Raw genomic sequence first — 15,419 nt, 5'->3', positions numbered from 1 at the left:
GCAGAGGGCTGTTCGCATTGCTAGTGTTCTGTACCAGAATCAGCACCCATGTGGAGTCAGTATCTATCCTTTGGCCCTGAAGATGGAAATATATCCCAAGGAAGCACAGCACCTTATCCCAGGGTAAATTGCAGCTGCCACAAATAGGATTTCTCTGTATCAGGGGCCAGGTGAGTTAATCCAAGCTGTGGCAGCCTGGCCTGAAAATGAAGACACAGGTTTCACAAAAAGCAGCTTTATTTCACCATTCATTAGTATCTCAGTGCATCAAACCGCAGCAATAGAAACATCAGAAGATGGCAGCAACGAGGCACTTTGTGCTGACATGAGAGAGAGGTGGGGGAGGGGGCAGGGAGACCCCTTTCCAAGTCTCAAGGCAGATCACGCTGATTCAGCAGGAGCAGCTTTGCACCCAGACAGCGTCACAATGTGCATCCTGACCAGAGAAGGCAGGAGGCCCTCTGAGTCCAAATGGCAGGCAGGAAGGGAGGAGATTTCCCTCCGCTGGGGAGGGCCTGCCTAGGGAGTTATACTGCTTGAGCTGAGAATTCACACAGTGCTGAAGGACAAACTTTAAGTAGAGGAGGACATCTCATAATGAAGTCACCTGCACAGAGATGGTGGGTGGGAGGAGACTCCTAGACCCAAACAAACATCAGCACGAAATGGGCAGATGTGTGCCCTGGAATCCGATGCGTCCTCCACACACCAGCTCCAAATGCTTCACTGTTCCCCGAGTACCCTCAAAGCAGCCTGGTCATGGGCTCTGGAGCAGACGGAACCATTCCCTGAAGCAGGTGCCCACTCTCTGCTGTGCCAACAGGCCTTGCGGTACTATGTAGGAACATCTCCAGGACTTAGTGGGAACAGACCTGCAGTGCTCCACCCACCCTCCCTTCACCCTTGGCTTGGAACAGAGGGTCCTAGAATGAGGTGCAAGTTACTCAAATCAGGCTATGGGACTGACACCGGCCATGGTGTCCAAATCCCCAAATCAGGTTTGAAATCCCAGCCAAGGGGCTTTCAGACCATGGCTACTGACAAGCCAGTGGTGCTACCTGGCACATGGTGCCATGTGCCAAGACAGTTTAGTTTCAGGGTCAAATGCATCATGCCACAATGCTCTGGAAGGGAGTATGTGCATCAAACATGTAGCTGCCCACTCTCAGGGATATAGTCATCCCAAGATGAGGGGAGACCCATGAACAACCCTTGACATGAGGCGTAAGGACTTGTGTTGCCCCAGCCATGAAAACAAGAACCACGTTTTGCACAGGAAGAGAGACAGGAAGAGAAAGCAAAGCCAAGCCAGAATGGCCTCGCATCATCTCCTGTTGAACCATCTCATAGTGGCGAAGGACCAGGGAAATAGAAAGCTTTTGGGACAGGAGAGCATGTGGGGGGTGGGGGAAGTGAGTCTGAGGAGTGGTAGCACAGGCAGCATGAGATGAGACAGAATACAGGCCCTGGGTCTTCAGCTCAGGAAGCAACGGTGTGGTTGTGTGTATCACTTCCCTACCACCAAAGGGATGTCTATACCCAGAGCAGGAAGAGGGGAGAATCCTTAGCCTTTGCAGGTACCTGTCCCATATGGCAGTCTCCGACTGAAAAGCACCTGCAGCAATAGCTTCTGCCCTATGAAGAGTCTCATCTCTGTACTAGGGGTGAGGAGAGAAGCAGGAGGCTCAGAGCTGCTTGAAGAGGTTCTCAGTGTAACCTTGGTGACTTGAAATCAAGACACAGACCAGGAAGAGCACCAAGATAAGCAGATGTTGCGGGGTGGGGGAAGAAGAGAGAGAGAAAGAGACCAGCTATACAGGCCTATCATGGCCCTGGTACTGTCACAGACAAGCTCCTCATGAACTGCAGCTTGCGGGTGAGTCCACAACCCTGTACACAGATCAGCAGGACAGCTGGGAGATTCCACCTAGTGTGGCCTCCATGATGACAGCCCATCATAGCCCCAGCTGGGTTTTACACATTCAGCTTGCTGGCGATGGTCATGAGAACCTTCAGGATGGGCATAAAGCCAGACACCTCACTGAAGCTGCTGCTGCTCACCACCTGGGTGTGGACTGCAAGACCCTGCTGGTAGTTCCGTGCCTCCACACAGCAAGCGATGTCATGAAGCCCCATCAGGATGTGTGGGGAGAGCTGGAGGGGAGGAAACAGACACACTGTCAGCAGGCTCAGACTAACACTAGCTCCCTCTGCTCCTGGTTTGTGGTCCCTCCCTGACCCACAGTAACCAAAGCATCTGAAAAGCACCTCCAGTTGGAGAAAGGCTTTGCTCTGTGGTGGAGCCTGAAGGTTTTTCCCCAGCCTCTTCAGAAGACACTGGGGAACTTCATCCACATGGCAGCAGCAAGGAGTTAAGTTAACTCTCCCTGCTGAGTTAACAAGGAAAAAAAATCTAGGTCCTGACCAATGAGATGGGTAAAACCAGTGACACTGGCCTATTAACTGAGGAGTTAATGCTACAGATCTCCAGCACTCTGGACCAAGATCAGTCCCAAACCATCCTGGGGACCACCATTCATTCTTACCATCACACTGAACAGAAAAATCTATAAAGGCATGTGGGGGCAGCTGCTTACTTCCCACCATGTCCATTGCCTCACCAACCTCATCCTGGGAACCTCTGGTTTAATATATTCTAGAGGAAAGAGACCATAGGAAACTAAACTCACCCCATGTAGTAGTGACCATCTTGCCCCACCAACAGATCCCAACTCACAGGTCACATGTACCAGACTGTACACCAGACTTGATACAAGTGGGTATGGTGTTGGAGGAAAGGGACAAATGAATTTGGTTTCAGAGATGGGATGAAAGAGTTAAGGGTCATTGCTCCTAAGAGGGTCATCACCTCCCAGCTCTTCAGAGGGTGCACCTCTGTGCAGTGGACAATGCAACCACAAGCACATTTGATGTGGGGAAGGGCCTGGACCCTGCCCAGCATCAGGGCTAGGGGCTTGACTGCTTACCGCCTGCTCCCGGAGTTTCTCATACAAGCACTCCAACCGCTGCATTGCATCCTCCAGCTTCCTTTTGGTTTTCTGAAGCAAAGAAATAGTCATCATTGGCTTTGGCGGGGTTCAAGGCCCCACTAGATTCAAGGTGCCACATCTCACCCCAATGTTTTCCTCTCCCCAGGCTGCCTTACAGAGGGACCGCATCTCAAACTCTACTAGAAGCAGTTGTGGCTTGGATGGTACCACACAATGTACACTCCCCTCCATTTTATACCACCTGCCAAAGACTCTGCCTTCTCCATGACAAATGCCTGAGCTGACTGGCTTGCACCTCTGCATCTCAATGCCCTCTGCAATGCAAGCATCATATCCCAGGCTACACAGGCCAGAGTTATCTGAGAAGCTCAAGAAATCATCCAACAGGGCTGACTGTAAGGCTGGAGTGGCAAACAGCTTGGACAACCAAGCTTACACCAATGTAAAACAGTAGCAAATCGTTGATAAGGACTGGGGTACTTTACCTACTCCAGTGGAGAACTACTCCTGAGTCAGGGGGAAAACTCTACTAGTACTAATTAACCTGGTTTAAGTACCATCTGTCCATGCCCACTGTGGGGGAGCTGTTTGCTAAAGACAAACAAGTCATTTCCTACTTCTCTGCTGCCTTGTGGTAAGATACTGTATTAGCCACCTACTGCTACCTTGGGAGAGCTGCATGACTATTCCTGATCCCAGAATAATTGACATCTGAGATTTACATTGGTTTTCTATACCAGGATCAGTCTCTGTCTGCCCATGCCCAGATGCCATCTCAGCCTTACTATTCCAAGCACTGCCCTTTTTGGGCTTCCTGAGTAGAAGATCTAGCCCCATCCTGTTCTGACCCCTTCTCACTCTGGAAAGCTGTGAGGGAAACAAAACAGCCCCCAGTCATGGCCTAGGTCAGGGGTAGGCCAAATCCGGCCCACCAGGCTATTCTATCTGGCCCACAGGGCCCCCAAAAATTAGTAAATTAATATTGATTTGTTCCTGGCTGCCTGTTAAAGATGACAGGACCCAGGGGCAGTAGGACCCGGGGCAGTAGGACCCAGGGGGAGCCAGCAGAACCAAGGAGCCCAGCCCTACCCCACCCCCAATCATTTCCCTGCCTTCCTGCCCCCACACTGCTCCAGCACCATGTGGACCCAGGCTGCATCACAGGACTGGGGAGCACAAGCTGTGCTGGTACCCTGGGGCCAGAAGCAGGAGGGATGTGTGTGTAGGCAGGGGCAGAGTATATGTGTTCTCATAGGGTGAGTCTTACATGCACACCCCACCCACATGCATGCACCATACCCCGCCCTTGCACTGCCATACACGCAGATCCCCACACCTCCTCACACACCCCAGCCACCCTCCCCCAACAGCTCCCCACAAACTCCATACCCACCCACACACCACATATCCACACGCACATCCACATGCTCCCTTGCCCCCCCCACAGCTCCCCACAAACTTATACTCACCCCCCAACAATATACAAGAGCAAGACTTCATTTTAAGCTATTGTGCAATCATCTCTATGTACACTACACAAACACGTGTAAATCAGGACAAAATCAATTTTGAAATCAAATTAATGAATGCTGTAGATGTTTTCTTTTAGAATATAAATTTGATATTTTTCTGGTTCCCAGATGGCAAAGCCCCTGGCTGAAAGGAATACTTCTCGGGGTAAGGGGAGGGACTTCTGGTGGCAAAGGTCAGGGGTTAGGAGGCAGGACTTCTGGTCACAAGATGGCAACCAGGGGGTGGGGCACCTGTTAAGGGGCAAGGCTACTCATGCAGCCCTCGACAGCTTATCCAAACTCAGTAAGCGGTTCTCTGCCTGAAATAATTGCCCGCCCCTGGGCTAGGTGGTGGGGATATCTGCTCTGCTCAAGCTTTCCCCTGTCAGGCCTGCTGACAGTGCTAGGCTTTTTCCTTTTCTTCAAGACAGACAGCAAGGGGCAGGGCCAAGTGCCCTTCAGAATGACAATGGGATGCAGGAGAGACAACTTAAGAGAATGAATCTCTAAAGCACAAGACTGACAGTCATGTTGAAACTTTCAAGAGAAGAGAGCCAGATACTAATCTACAGGGACAGAGAAGACAATGGCAGAGCTGGAAAGAGATCCCACACCACCCCAACCCTTTCCTTATCTACAGCACCTACTGGGGAACAGAGGAAGGGAAGAGGGGAAGCAGCTGTAAACTCAACTCACAGGGTCTGTGGCAACTGCAGAGCAGCGCTGTACCAGTCCTTCAAAGGTGGTTTTCAGCCCCTGGTGCTCTGGGGGCACGTCTTTTCTCTCGATCCTTTCCACAGGCAGCTGGTGAAACTGGAAGCAAGAAGCAGTGGGAGTGCACAAGCTGAGGACAGACAAGTCTTCCACTCAGCTGGGGGAAGTGAAAAACAAGGGGCACACTGGTTCCTCTGGCAATATGTGAGAACAACCTGAAAGCATTAGTAGCCCATCACCTCTGAGCTTTTTTTGGATTCAAAGCCCCAGTGAGGCTGTTGGCCTCTGGGGTAACTTGATTCTGGTCAGGGTCACTGCTTCCTACCCACTCAGCAGTTTGCCACGAGGCTGCCATATTCTACCTGAGCTCTAGAGAGAGTTTTGAGAGAGGAGAGGCAGCTAGGGGCTTGGAAATCCCCAAAGGATAAGGCTCTCCAAACCCCAGTGTGGAGTCTGGCAGGAGAAGAATGCCTTGGGTTACCTGCATGCTGCCTTCTTTGGGTGCTCCTGGGGGTGCCTGGCCTGACTCCCGGGATCTGGGGTTCTGGGGCTGGAGCACTCGTGGCTCGGCAGGGAGGTTCATTACTGGAGCTGTGATGGGAGCTGGTGGAGTGAACTTCTCTGGCAACTAACAGTGAAAAGAAAGATACAGGGAGAGAAAATTCAATGCTGTAAAAACCCCATGCCTAGAGGCCCAGGAGCTGGTTGCAATTTCCCCCTGCCAAACTCATCAACATCCTTTTCCAGCATTCATTTTAACTGGAGGGTTTCCAGAACGATCCCCAAGTTGGGCTGTATAACACCTCTCACCTACTTCCACCCACTGGATCAGAGTGTGAGGTACTCCTGGCATGTCCCAGTGCCCATGCCCAGCACCCAAGGCCACCGGGACAAATCCTCTTGGACTTGCCAAAATTGCTCAATCAAACAGCTGTACTGCACCAGAAAGTGTCGCTCCCCAGAAAGCCGCCTCGGGTCTGCAGTGGCACGAGTCATGAATGCATAGATTAGCAGCAGGAAAGTGCCCGACAGAACAAGTGTCGTGGGACTTTTCCTGACAAGGGGGGGTGGTGGGGGAGAGAAGAGCCTCCTGAAAACACTTCATTCTGCCTCTAAGCCAGAGTCTCCAAACAGATTTTCTCCAACTAGGCTGGATCAAAAGGAGAAGGTTTTAACAAGAAACTAATCCAGCAGTAGTGAGCACAGCCTGGAGCAGGTTCCCAGCAACCCTGCCAGGAGTCTACTCCAAGTTAAAAGGGAAAGCAGGAGGAGAAAGAGACAGGGGGGTGGGTGGGGGGAGCTCTTTACTACATCTGCCAGTAGGAGGCAACAATGGAAATAGTGGAGACACGGTTTGCTGCAGTGGACCTCACCTGGCTGGTCCTTTTGGAGGAGCCATAGGAAAGAATCACATAAGAGGACTAACTGGCTGAAGAAAAGCTCAAAGCTGCTCGAGTTGCAGCTTTGTCCAGCAGAAGGGGAGTATGGGGGTTTGCTAGGGTACTGACTGTGGGGAGCCCACAACAGCAGTATCCTGGTTAAGAATCATCACTCTAGCAGATACCTTAACTAAGCTGTTACCTTTTTCTTCTGAAGGCCTCCTCTTAGTGCAGAAGGATCATTCCAAGATTCCTGAGCTGGAGACAAAGAATAAGACATAGGCATGAAATTCATATAAGAAGTCCAATGTGGTGGTTCGCAACCCCTTTCATTATACAGACCATTCAGGAAGCTGGAAAGTCCCCAGTGCTGAACCAACTTCCCCGCCCAACTTCCATGGCTTGTTTCTCAGCATTTCATGGAAAGGCTTTTTGACTAGTTTTCATTCCAGGGGTCGTGGTCTGAGAACCCACCTCCCCAAGGTGTATTCCTTTCCTTCTAGAATTACACTATCTGGCACAGGAAGCACATGCACAAGCTGTGGGTTGCCCCTATTTAAGGGATACTAAGTTTGATGCTACTGGTGCAAGCAAAGCACTTCTGCAATTGTCTGTAGCTTCCCAAGTTCTGCACTGGGTGATGAATTATATGGCTGAACTCAAGCCACATATTGTGTAGGGCTTCCAAGAACTCAGGGGCTCAGGCTTCCCACACAATTAGAGAAAGGACTGTTCTGCTTTATGAGCCAAAGCTACATGGCTCCAGGAGACAGGAGTTCTCCCCATCCCTGAAAGGAGTGCCTCACACAGGCAGTCCATAGCACTGAGGAATACAGGAAGCTGGGTGGGAGGCAGATACCAGGGAATGAAACTTTCTCCTACTGATAATAGGTTCCCAACCACCCCTTGGGTAAAAGGTTTCCTGGATGACAACCAGAAGGTAGTTTTCACTTACTCTATAATTTTTTGGAGGCTAAGGCTGTTCTTGGACACCATCACACAGTGCCTGACTGGAGCCCCCTGGCACTATTATAACATAGGTCACAGCAGCACCACCCCTAACTTAGCCCTGCCAGATGGAAAAGATAGTGCAAGTGCAGCATTATTTTACACTGTGATAGTCTAAGGCCTGCTGGAGTCTTAAAAGAACCGAGGACTGAGTGACTGAACCTGAACTGTCATAGGCTAGTATTTATTCACACAAGCCATGGGAGAAGGACACAAAGGTGATTATTATTTTAATGACCTTTATTACTACACCAGCTAAATACTTCTGCAGCCTTCTCTCCCATGTGTCTGCAATGATCACTCTCTTAAGGGCTTAATTAAGTTAGTAATTATGCATAGCCCTCAAGAGGCTGTGTCCTAGAACTGTGCTATTTCAGTGGTCTAGCAGGCTCTGGCATTGCTCCAGGGGTTTAGGCCTATGTAAGTCAGTCCCCACCTGAATACCCCTCCATCTGGCAACTGTGCATGTGTGGGGGAGGTGGGGATGATGACAGGATGACACCCTGATTGCCTTACTCTTGCTCCAGCTGCTCTGGAAAAACTTAAAGTGCCCAGGATGAGGACCCTCTAATTTGTGAGGCAGACACACTGATGTGTGCAAGGCCCCTCCACCTGTTGCTGAGCTGCTCTGACAGCAACTAAGATACCTCCAAGTGGCTGGCTGGGTCTCTCAAGTACAAGCCACTGGGCAGGATTCAGGATTGCTGGAGGTATCTCTCCCTGGCATGCCCCAATGATTCCTTCTCACCTTAAAAAATACTTTTAAAATAGATCTATGAAAAAAGGAAGGCAGCAATAAATAATCTCAACCACAGAAATCAGGAAAAGACTCTTAAGAAAGCCTGGGCTGATCTGTATGTGTCCTATTCCCATTTATGTTAACAGGAGTTAAACTGTCTGCCCAGGGAAGCAAGTATAATTCTGGACCTGAAGCATGCCCCTTCAGCCCAAATACCAGAGTTGCCAGGCAGAGGGAGCATCTCAAAGGAAACAGATCACAAACTCCCTGCTGGAATCAAGCTGTTTTTCACAGGAAGTCACTGGAGTTCTCTGTGCCTTTGCCAAAAGGACAGAATAGAAAGCCTCTGCACACACAGTACTGCCCCAAACTACTCAGCTTCCATTCCACACAAATGTTGGGGTTTCTAGACAGGCCAAAACTCACACTGCTCAGCAGAGTTGCCGAGTGTGGGGGAGCCCTGAGGGCCCTGGCTCCCCTCAGGAAGAGGGCTGTCCCCTGAAATGCCTAAAACTTTCCATATGTCCATCATCCTAGACACCCCCCAGCAAAAATAATAGTCGGCATCTATGCTGTTGAGCTTCAGAGACTGGCAGAAGAGATTTAGTGCAAGCAGAAGCCACTGTGTATAAGAGACCCTCAACAACACAGATCTTCTCTCTCCCATGAGTGAAGATAGAAGAGCTGCATTCTCCCCCTTAGGAACCTTCAAATATAGAGACCAGCACAAAGTGGTATCTCTGGCACTGTCCGACTTCTCCACAGCAGACTGTCTGGGATCAAAATCCAGGCCCTGCTCTCAAAGCAGGTGGAGGAACTTACACCCCCTCTGTGCCATTCCCCATAACACCCATCCATTGGCTGGCAGCAGGGGAGCTTGCCAGCAACTAGAAGCTACAACCACAAGGGCTTTCCAGTACATATCCCCACCTCAGTGGCCACACTGATGTACCCCAGCCAAGGCAAGACTAGGCCTGCAAAAAGCCTTAGGTCAGATGAAGGGAGAACAAGCTGGGAATATCAATCCACTAGGTGCATTCCAGGGTTCCTGACCCAAAGAAGGATGCTGACATCAGCTCTGAAGGAGAAGCAGCTGCTTCCCAATCGTATCGGCCAAACAGATGCCAGGGTGGTGAAATAAGACACAGCCAGAACGTTCCAAACCCTCCAGGGCTCATCAGCAACTGCATTAGGACTGAAACCTCATAGTCATCCCAATGAACACTCCTAGTTTACCAGTCCCCGGGGGGGGGCAAGTATTTGCATTGCTATGCCTCAGCTCCTGGAAAAGCACATTTACAAGTTCCTGGACGTGCAAGGAACACAACAAACAGCAACAAGCGCGTGCGTGCACACACACACACACACACACACACATATATCTAGATATATCATGTTTCACTCAAGGCAGCACCAGTACAGCAGCTGCTCTTTGTACTACCTGCATGATCCAAGTAGGGATCTAGCCAGGGGAAGAAACCTGAAAATCAAGGTAGGTTGTAGTCAGAGTCACTATCACCAGCTTCTTCGACTTCACCAGTAACATCGCAATGGTGCGCACAGATGATTTCAGATGGCTCAGTCTAGCCTGACCTAGGCAGTCAAGGGTATAAGCCCAGCCTTCACATAGTTGCACATGGCTATATTTGTCTGTTTCAGTCAACACTGAAAATGATTCCTTTGTTTTCAGAGTAAATTTGGTTTGAGAAGTGCTGGACTACAGGTGTGTCCACCTTCTCTACAGTATAGCAGTCAGCCATGACCTACCAGGACTGCATTTGCAAAGGAATCTCCACGAACTGGATAATTTCTGTAAGCTAAGGACTAACAAGCACCACCTTTGATGGTATACTGTGAAATGGGGATACCTGTCTGCCAGGGTTTTAGACCAAGGCCACCAACTCATCCTTGTAGGCCAAGAGGTGACAATGACTTCACATCACTAGCAAGTTAGGTTGGATTCAGACCGATATTTCAGTCATGAAGGGCTCAGTTAGTTCTGAATCTTATTCACAGAGCCTGGGAAGTTCTGAAACAGATTTCTAGCTCAAGAGCCTGTTGGCAATGGGAAGCAAGAGCTGAAGCACAGTAGAAAGCAGTTTTTAATCATGAACCCCCCGGTGACAGGGGCGTTCTTCCTTAGGGAGACAAACCCATTACATTCCTAGCATTTCCAGAACATCAGGCCTCAGGTATGAACAGGCAGCATCTCAGGAACACTGGGCCTAAGGAAACCAGTTCATTAACCCAACATGGGCAGCACTGATTGAGGGATTCGTGGGAACAGACTGACCCTCAGAAGACTCATTCTAATTAAGTACAGTGCCCTCCATGTATACACATCCTAGATAAGTGCATGATTTGCTTAACAGAACAAATAAAATACAACACAGGTTCCATTTCACTGCCCATTGCTCACACTACAGCTAACTTCAGTCATCTGTACATTGCTGAACTGCATAAACTGTTACGTCCATATCATCCTTTACACCCAATGCCTCCTTTCTCTGCAACTGGACTCCAGATAGCTGAATGCTAATGGGCACCAGAAATGGTGAAGGGGAAGCAGCCAATATAGAGCTATTATTGGCAGCCCTCGAGTGATTGTGCTGGAAAATACTCACCTGTGGGAGGTGGAGGGATGCTGGCAGCTGCAAGAGGCTTGGTGGATGGAGCCCCAGGGCCTCCTTGAGGATAACCCATCCCTGTAGGACAGCTGAAAGGGGTTGAAGAGAAAGCTGCAGGAGGGGGGCCTGGTGTGGGCAGAGGACAACTTGCAGGAAGCTGCACAGGATGCTGAGAAGGAACTGAGGCTGGAGTGAAGATGGCAGATCCAATGGGTGGGAGACCAGGGGATGCCATGGGCACAGACTGTCTTGAAATAGGAGGCTGACTGGGAAAAGCAGGTGGTCCAGCAAGCCTGGGCCCTGGCAGGCTAAACGGCTGAAGTTGGGACAGTGCTGAAACCAAGACAAAGAGCATCAGCTGTAGAATGTGTGCATCCCACCCTTCATCTCACTGTGTAAGCACACTTCCCTCCCTTCTTGCCTTCCCCTGGGGAGCCTGCCCATCACCAGACAATGCCAGGCTAATTATGCCTGGGATCTCCCTCCACTATAAGCATGCTCACTTGATGAGCAACTCCTCCCATAAACTTAATGGGGGCCTCTGCCAGAGTTCCTCATTTGAGGATGCTTTTATAGGTTACATCCTTAGACTACTCACCAGGTCCTGAAACTGTTGCTGGGGCCAAGCCTGAGGTGTACGGTGGGTATGTAGACCGGACTCCTGGCCTGGAGTAAACACTGGTGGAGGGACTGCTGCTGGCAGGAGAGGGCCCAGCCGGGAGAGGAGTCACAGGCATTGCTGGGACTGGCTGAGGTGTGAAGAGGGGAGGCATTGATGGAGCTGATGCTGGAGGGGTGAATGATGGCTGGTAGATAAGCTGCAATAAAACAAACACAACATGCTGTAAGGCCTGTCAGCCCCACCTTCCCTGTCCCAGAAAAGATGTTGATTTGGGTATTTCTGCAATGATACTGGATTAGAGCTCAGGTGCTACTGTCCTCTTACTCACCTGCCAATCAGCCCTTGATTCATCATGGGAGTTGACCTTTGACTAATGCACGCTATACTGCAAGCTTGCTGCTACTACAGCCAGTAACCTTATGATGTTCAGAAGAATCTACTGTCCACTCCAGCCTCCTGTAGATGTCTCTCCCCCTTTTCCCAGAGCTTTTACTGCCTAGGTAGTGGTCACTTGAGTTTGGGGCTTACCTTTTCTGGTTGTCTGGGAGCTGGTTTGGGAACTGGGCCTTGAGGAACAGAGCTGCTCTTGGTTGTTGGAGATGGAACTGCCCCTATGTGGACATGCGCATAGGGGAAAGGAGGAGGCTGCTGGTCACCCACACTCTCCCCCTGGGCATGGAAGAGTCTGTCTCGGAGCTGCTGGATCAGGAGCTGAAACAATAAGGCCAAGAGGAATGATTTGAGACCCTCAGAAAGGAGATTTAGAAGACGATTCAGAAATGCCATGGTCCACCAGGTAGAATTCACTGGTAGTGACAGAAAGCCTTCATAATCAATATGCAGCACCTAACGAAGGCTCCAGAGGGCTTATGAGGAACTACAAACCTCAGGATCCTGGACACCACTATGATTTCCATAGGCAGAGCTCTCTGATACCTCAACAAGCCTTTCCACCCCACAAGTTGGCCACTGTTAACATTCTCCCTTCCAACAAGAGGGATCAGCCCTTCATCCTCACATCTCTATGCCTGTCTCAACATAGCGACTAGCTTTTAGTTAGACAAGAAATGAGTGGATTTTCCCCTGAGAAGCTGTTGATAACACTGCTGCTGATCAGTAGATCACAGGACAGTAAAGTTCCAGCCCCTTCCTCTACACGCCACAAGCGACCGAGGCAAACTATGTGTTCTAGAAAAGCTAAAAACTTCATCCTGAAATGACAGATTCCATTACCATTTGCGCTATCTAGATTCCTGATTTATAGTGAAGTACCAGATCCCAACTGTCAAGTTTCTACCCCTCGCCTCAAATCCTATCCATTTTTCACATACCTCAGAGCTGTTAGGAAGATAGCTCATTGCAGCTGCCAAGCAACCCTGTGATGCCAAGAGGCTGGCATATTGGGTTAATTGCTCCGCTACGACAGGTCCTGGTGCAGGCCCTGCAATTCCACGGAGAGTCTCAGTGGACCTGCTGAGCACCATCACCTTCTCAACCAGGTCCTGAAGGGGCAGGATAAAGAGAAAATGCTTGTCAAATTCACCACTGAGAACAAGATGTGCTATGCTAACCTCCCTAGTCAGAAACACAATCAGCCTAGCAGCTTTTGCCCAGAAGTCAGCATGAGGGAGAAAAGGAAAGTTTCTCAAAGCCAAATATGAACAGAAATGACTTCATTCAACAACAAAGACTATTACTGAGGAGCCTTCCCCACAGAGCTGGAAACAAAAGCATCTTGGTTGGTGGGGCGGGGGGGCAGGAGAGGACAAGAACCAAAAAACAAAACCAGGAAGTTAGGTTTCATGGTAAGAAAACAGCATAAAATAGCAACAAGGACATTGTAACCTGATAACAGCATCTCCAACAGACATTCCATAGGCAGCTTCCAAGATACAATTACGTGAGGAAACAGGTTAAAATCTGTTCTAAGAAGGCTTCCTGATGGAGGCCACTACCACAAAAGCAAACAAGAGACTGGCCTGCTTCAGCTATTAAAATATTCAGTCAGTTCACTGGAAATAAAGACTGGGTCCATGGAAGCACAAGTATACTTCTGGTTTTCACTGAAAGTTGCTTTTCTCCAGTTAAAAACATAACCAAAAGAGGCATTCAGGACACTTTTTAGCTGCTGTTTACTATCAGTAGAGAAATAAGATGGGGGAGAAGGTTTGGGGGCCTTTTAGGTAAGAAGTATTATATATTATCGCTTCTCGGCCTCTTGAAGGCTCAGATCAAGTGTAGTATCCTAGTGCCTGACTGGAGGAGGTGCCTCACTCACTGTGAAAGCCCAAAGACACATTGAAGGGTAACCATCCTAGCCAAGGTAGGAAGGATGGCTTAAATGCACTAGGACAATGGGCTAGGACTTGGAAGACCCAGGTTAAAGAAGCTTGGGTACTGACTTCCTGTCCTTCAGGACATCATGGGGAGATAGGGGTAAGGTCCTCTCTACTGCACAAGGTATGCTGAGAAGATGAAATGCAGAGCTGCTCAGAGAACAGGGTGAGGAGTACTAGATAAACTTATCGCCACCAAAACACAGCCATGCAAATTCTACAGCACCAGACCCTGTCCTGAGCAAGGAGACACAGAAGGATCCAGGTCATCTAAACAAAACAAGTTGTTGGACCTTAACAGCACAAATCTCCTTCAGCTGCAAACCTATAAACTAGTCTAGGAGACACTAACTTCTGCAGCTGGAAGCAGCACAGTTGCTGAAACTAGAGTTAAAGGTGCACTCTCTCTTTTATGGGGTCATGCAAACAGATTCTGGATGGCAGACTAGCTTATGGTGGCCTCATGTCCATACTGTAGAACCGGTACCTGCAGACCAAGGGGTGACGAAGTCTCATGGTATTTTACCCAGCAGTCCACCAACCTCTCCACATTGCCTGATGAGATGTAGCAGAGGCAGGCTTCATCGGACAGTGCCCCATTGCCTTCTGACTCCAGACGGGCACCCAACATGTCTAAAGGGAATAGGAACAGGCATAATTTTCATGTACTCCCATCTGGCCAGCTCATTCTCCCCCCATCCTTCACTCAGTAATCTTACTACAGCTTTGCAAACTGCTATAGTCCCAGCTCAGGAGCTTGCATGCAGAGCCAACTCTGGATTTGCTGCAGAGTGGCTGTTGTCATGAAGGATTTCCAGAGCCAAGCACCTGGCTAAAATTAAACAGCCAGGACTGATCAGAGAAAGAAAACCACTTGAAAGGAACTGAGAAAGAACAAAAAATCCCAGCCCCATCTCCACTCAAGAGGTCCAGACTGTGGCAGGTGCAGAGATCCCACCTCAGGAACACAGCTGGGTATTCGTATCCCTCTGCTGTTTCCACCACGTGAGGTGGGCCAGTAGGGGGTGCTCCTGCGTTGAGCCACCCACCTTCCTGCGCCCGACCACCTTCCAGGCTCCGAATGCCTCCCTAGGGGCGCCTTATGTCTGGCCGACCCCTCTCCCAGAGCACACTCGCTAGTCTGGGGGTAATGTGCCGCCACCACCCCAAGAATGAACTGTCTCGCGGCCCTGTGTCCTTGGGGTAACACAGGCCTAAAGTCCCACGGGTACTCAACCCAGTACAGGCACTTGGGGTACTTCACCAAGTCTGGGGGCAAAAAGATATAGTCTCCCTTAGTCCACAGACCTAAGGGGTCTCTTAGGCATAATTTAGTCTCAATAAGTCTCCCACACCAGTCATAAAGGAGAACTTTATTGATTACGGGGGGTAGGGTAAACTAGGGTACAGGATAAAGCAATATCTAGAAATCCTAAAGAGCAAACAGTCTGGCTGTGGTAGCCTTTTGATTA

At 49.7% G+C, this 15,419-nt stretch overlaps 1 protein-coding gene across 3 annotated transcripts in view; it reads right to left on the bottom strand.

The window, feature by feature from the left end:
- Nucleotides 1-219: 219 nt before the first annotated feature.
- The window catches only part of SEC31B (SEC31 homolog B, COPII coat complex component), a 90,576-nt gene continuing 75,376 nt past the window's right edge, over nt 220-15,419 (bottom strand). For 2 of the 3 annotated variants that reach the window (XM_019502515.1, XM_019502516.1), the window contains exons 17-27: nt 14,435-14,580; nt 12,943-13,113; nt 12,140-12,322; nt 11,588-11,807; nt 10,987-11,322; nt 9,804-9,842; nt 6,818-6,873; nt 5,718-5,864; nt 5,219-5,335; nt 2,988-3,059; nt 220-2,154 (exon numbers count right to left, since the gene is read on the bottom strand). In XM_019502515.1, the coding sequence (XP_019358060.1) occupies nt 1,975-2,154; nt 2,988-3,059; nt 5,219-5,335; nt 5,718-5,864; nt 6,818-6,873; nt 9,804-9,842; nt 10,987-11,322; nt 11,588-11,807; nt 12,140-12,322; nt 12,943-13,113; nt 14,435-14,580 (1,667 nt within the window). In that variant the 3' untranslated portion in view covers nt 220-1,974. The remainder of the gene's footprint in view (nt 2,155-2,987; nt 3,060-5,218; nt 5,336-5,717; nt 5,865-6,817; nt 6,874-9,803; nt 9,843-10,986; nt 11,323-11,587; nt 11,808-12,139; nt 12,323-12,942; nt 13,114-14,434; nt 14,581-15,419) is intronic. The other variant, XM_019502517.1, reaches the window with a different exon arrangement.

The sequence above is a fragment of the Gavialis gangeticus genome, unplaced genomic scaffold, assembly GCF_001723915.1.
Source record: "Gavialis gangeticus isolate Ggan-Ray unplaced genomic scaffold, GavGan_comp1, whole genome shotgun sequence".
Classification (NCBI taxonomy): domain Eukaryota; kingdom Metazoa; phylum Chordata; order Crocodylia; family Gavialidae; genus Gavialis; species Gavialis gangeticus.
This window is presented reverse-complemented; position numbering and strand designations above follow the sequence as displayed.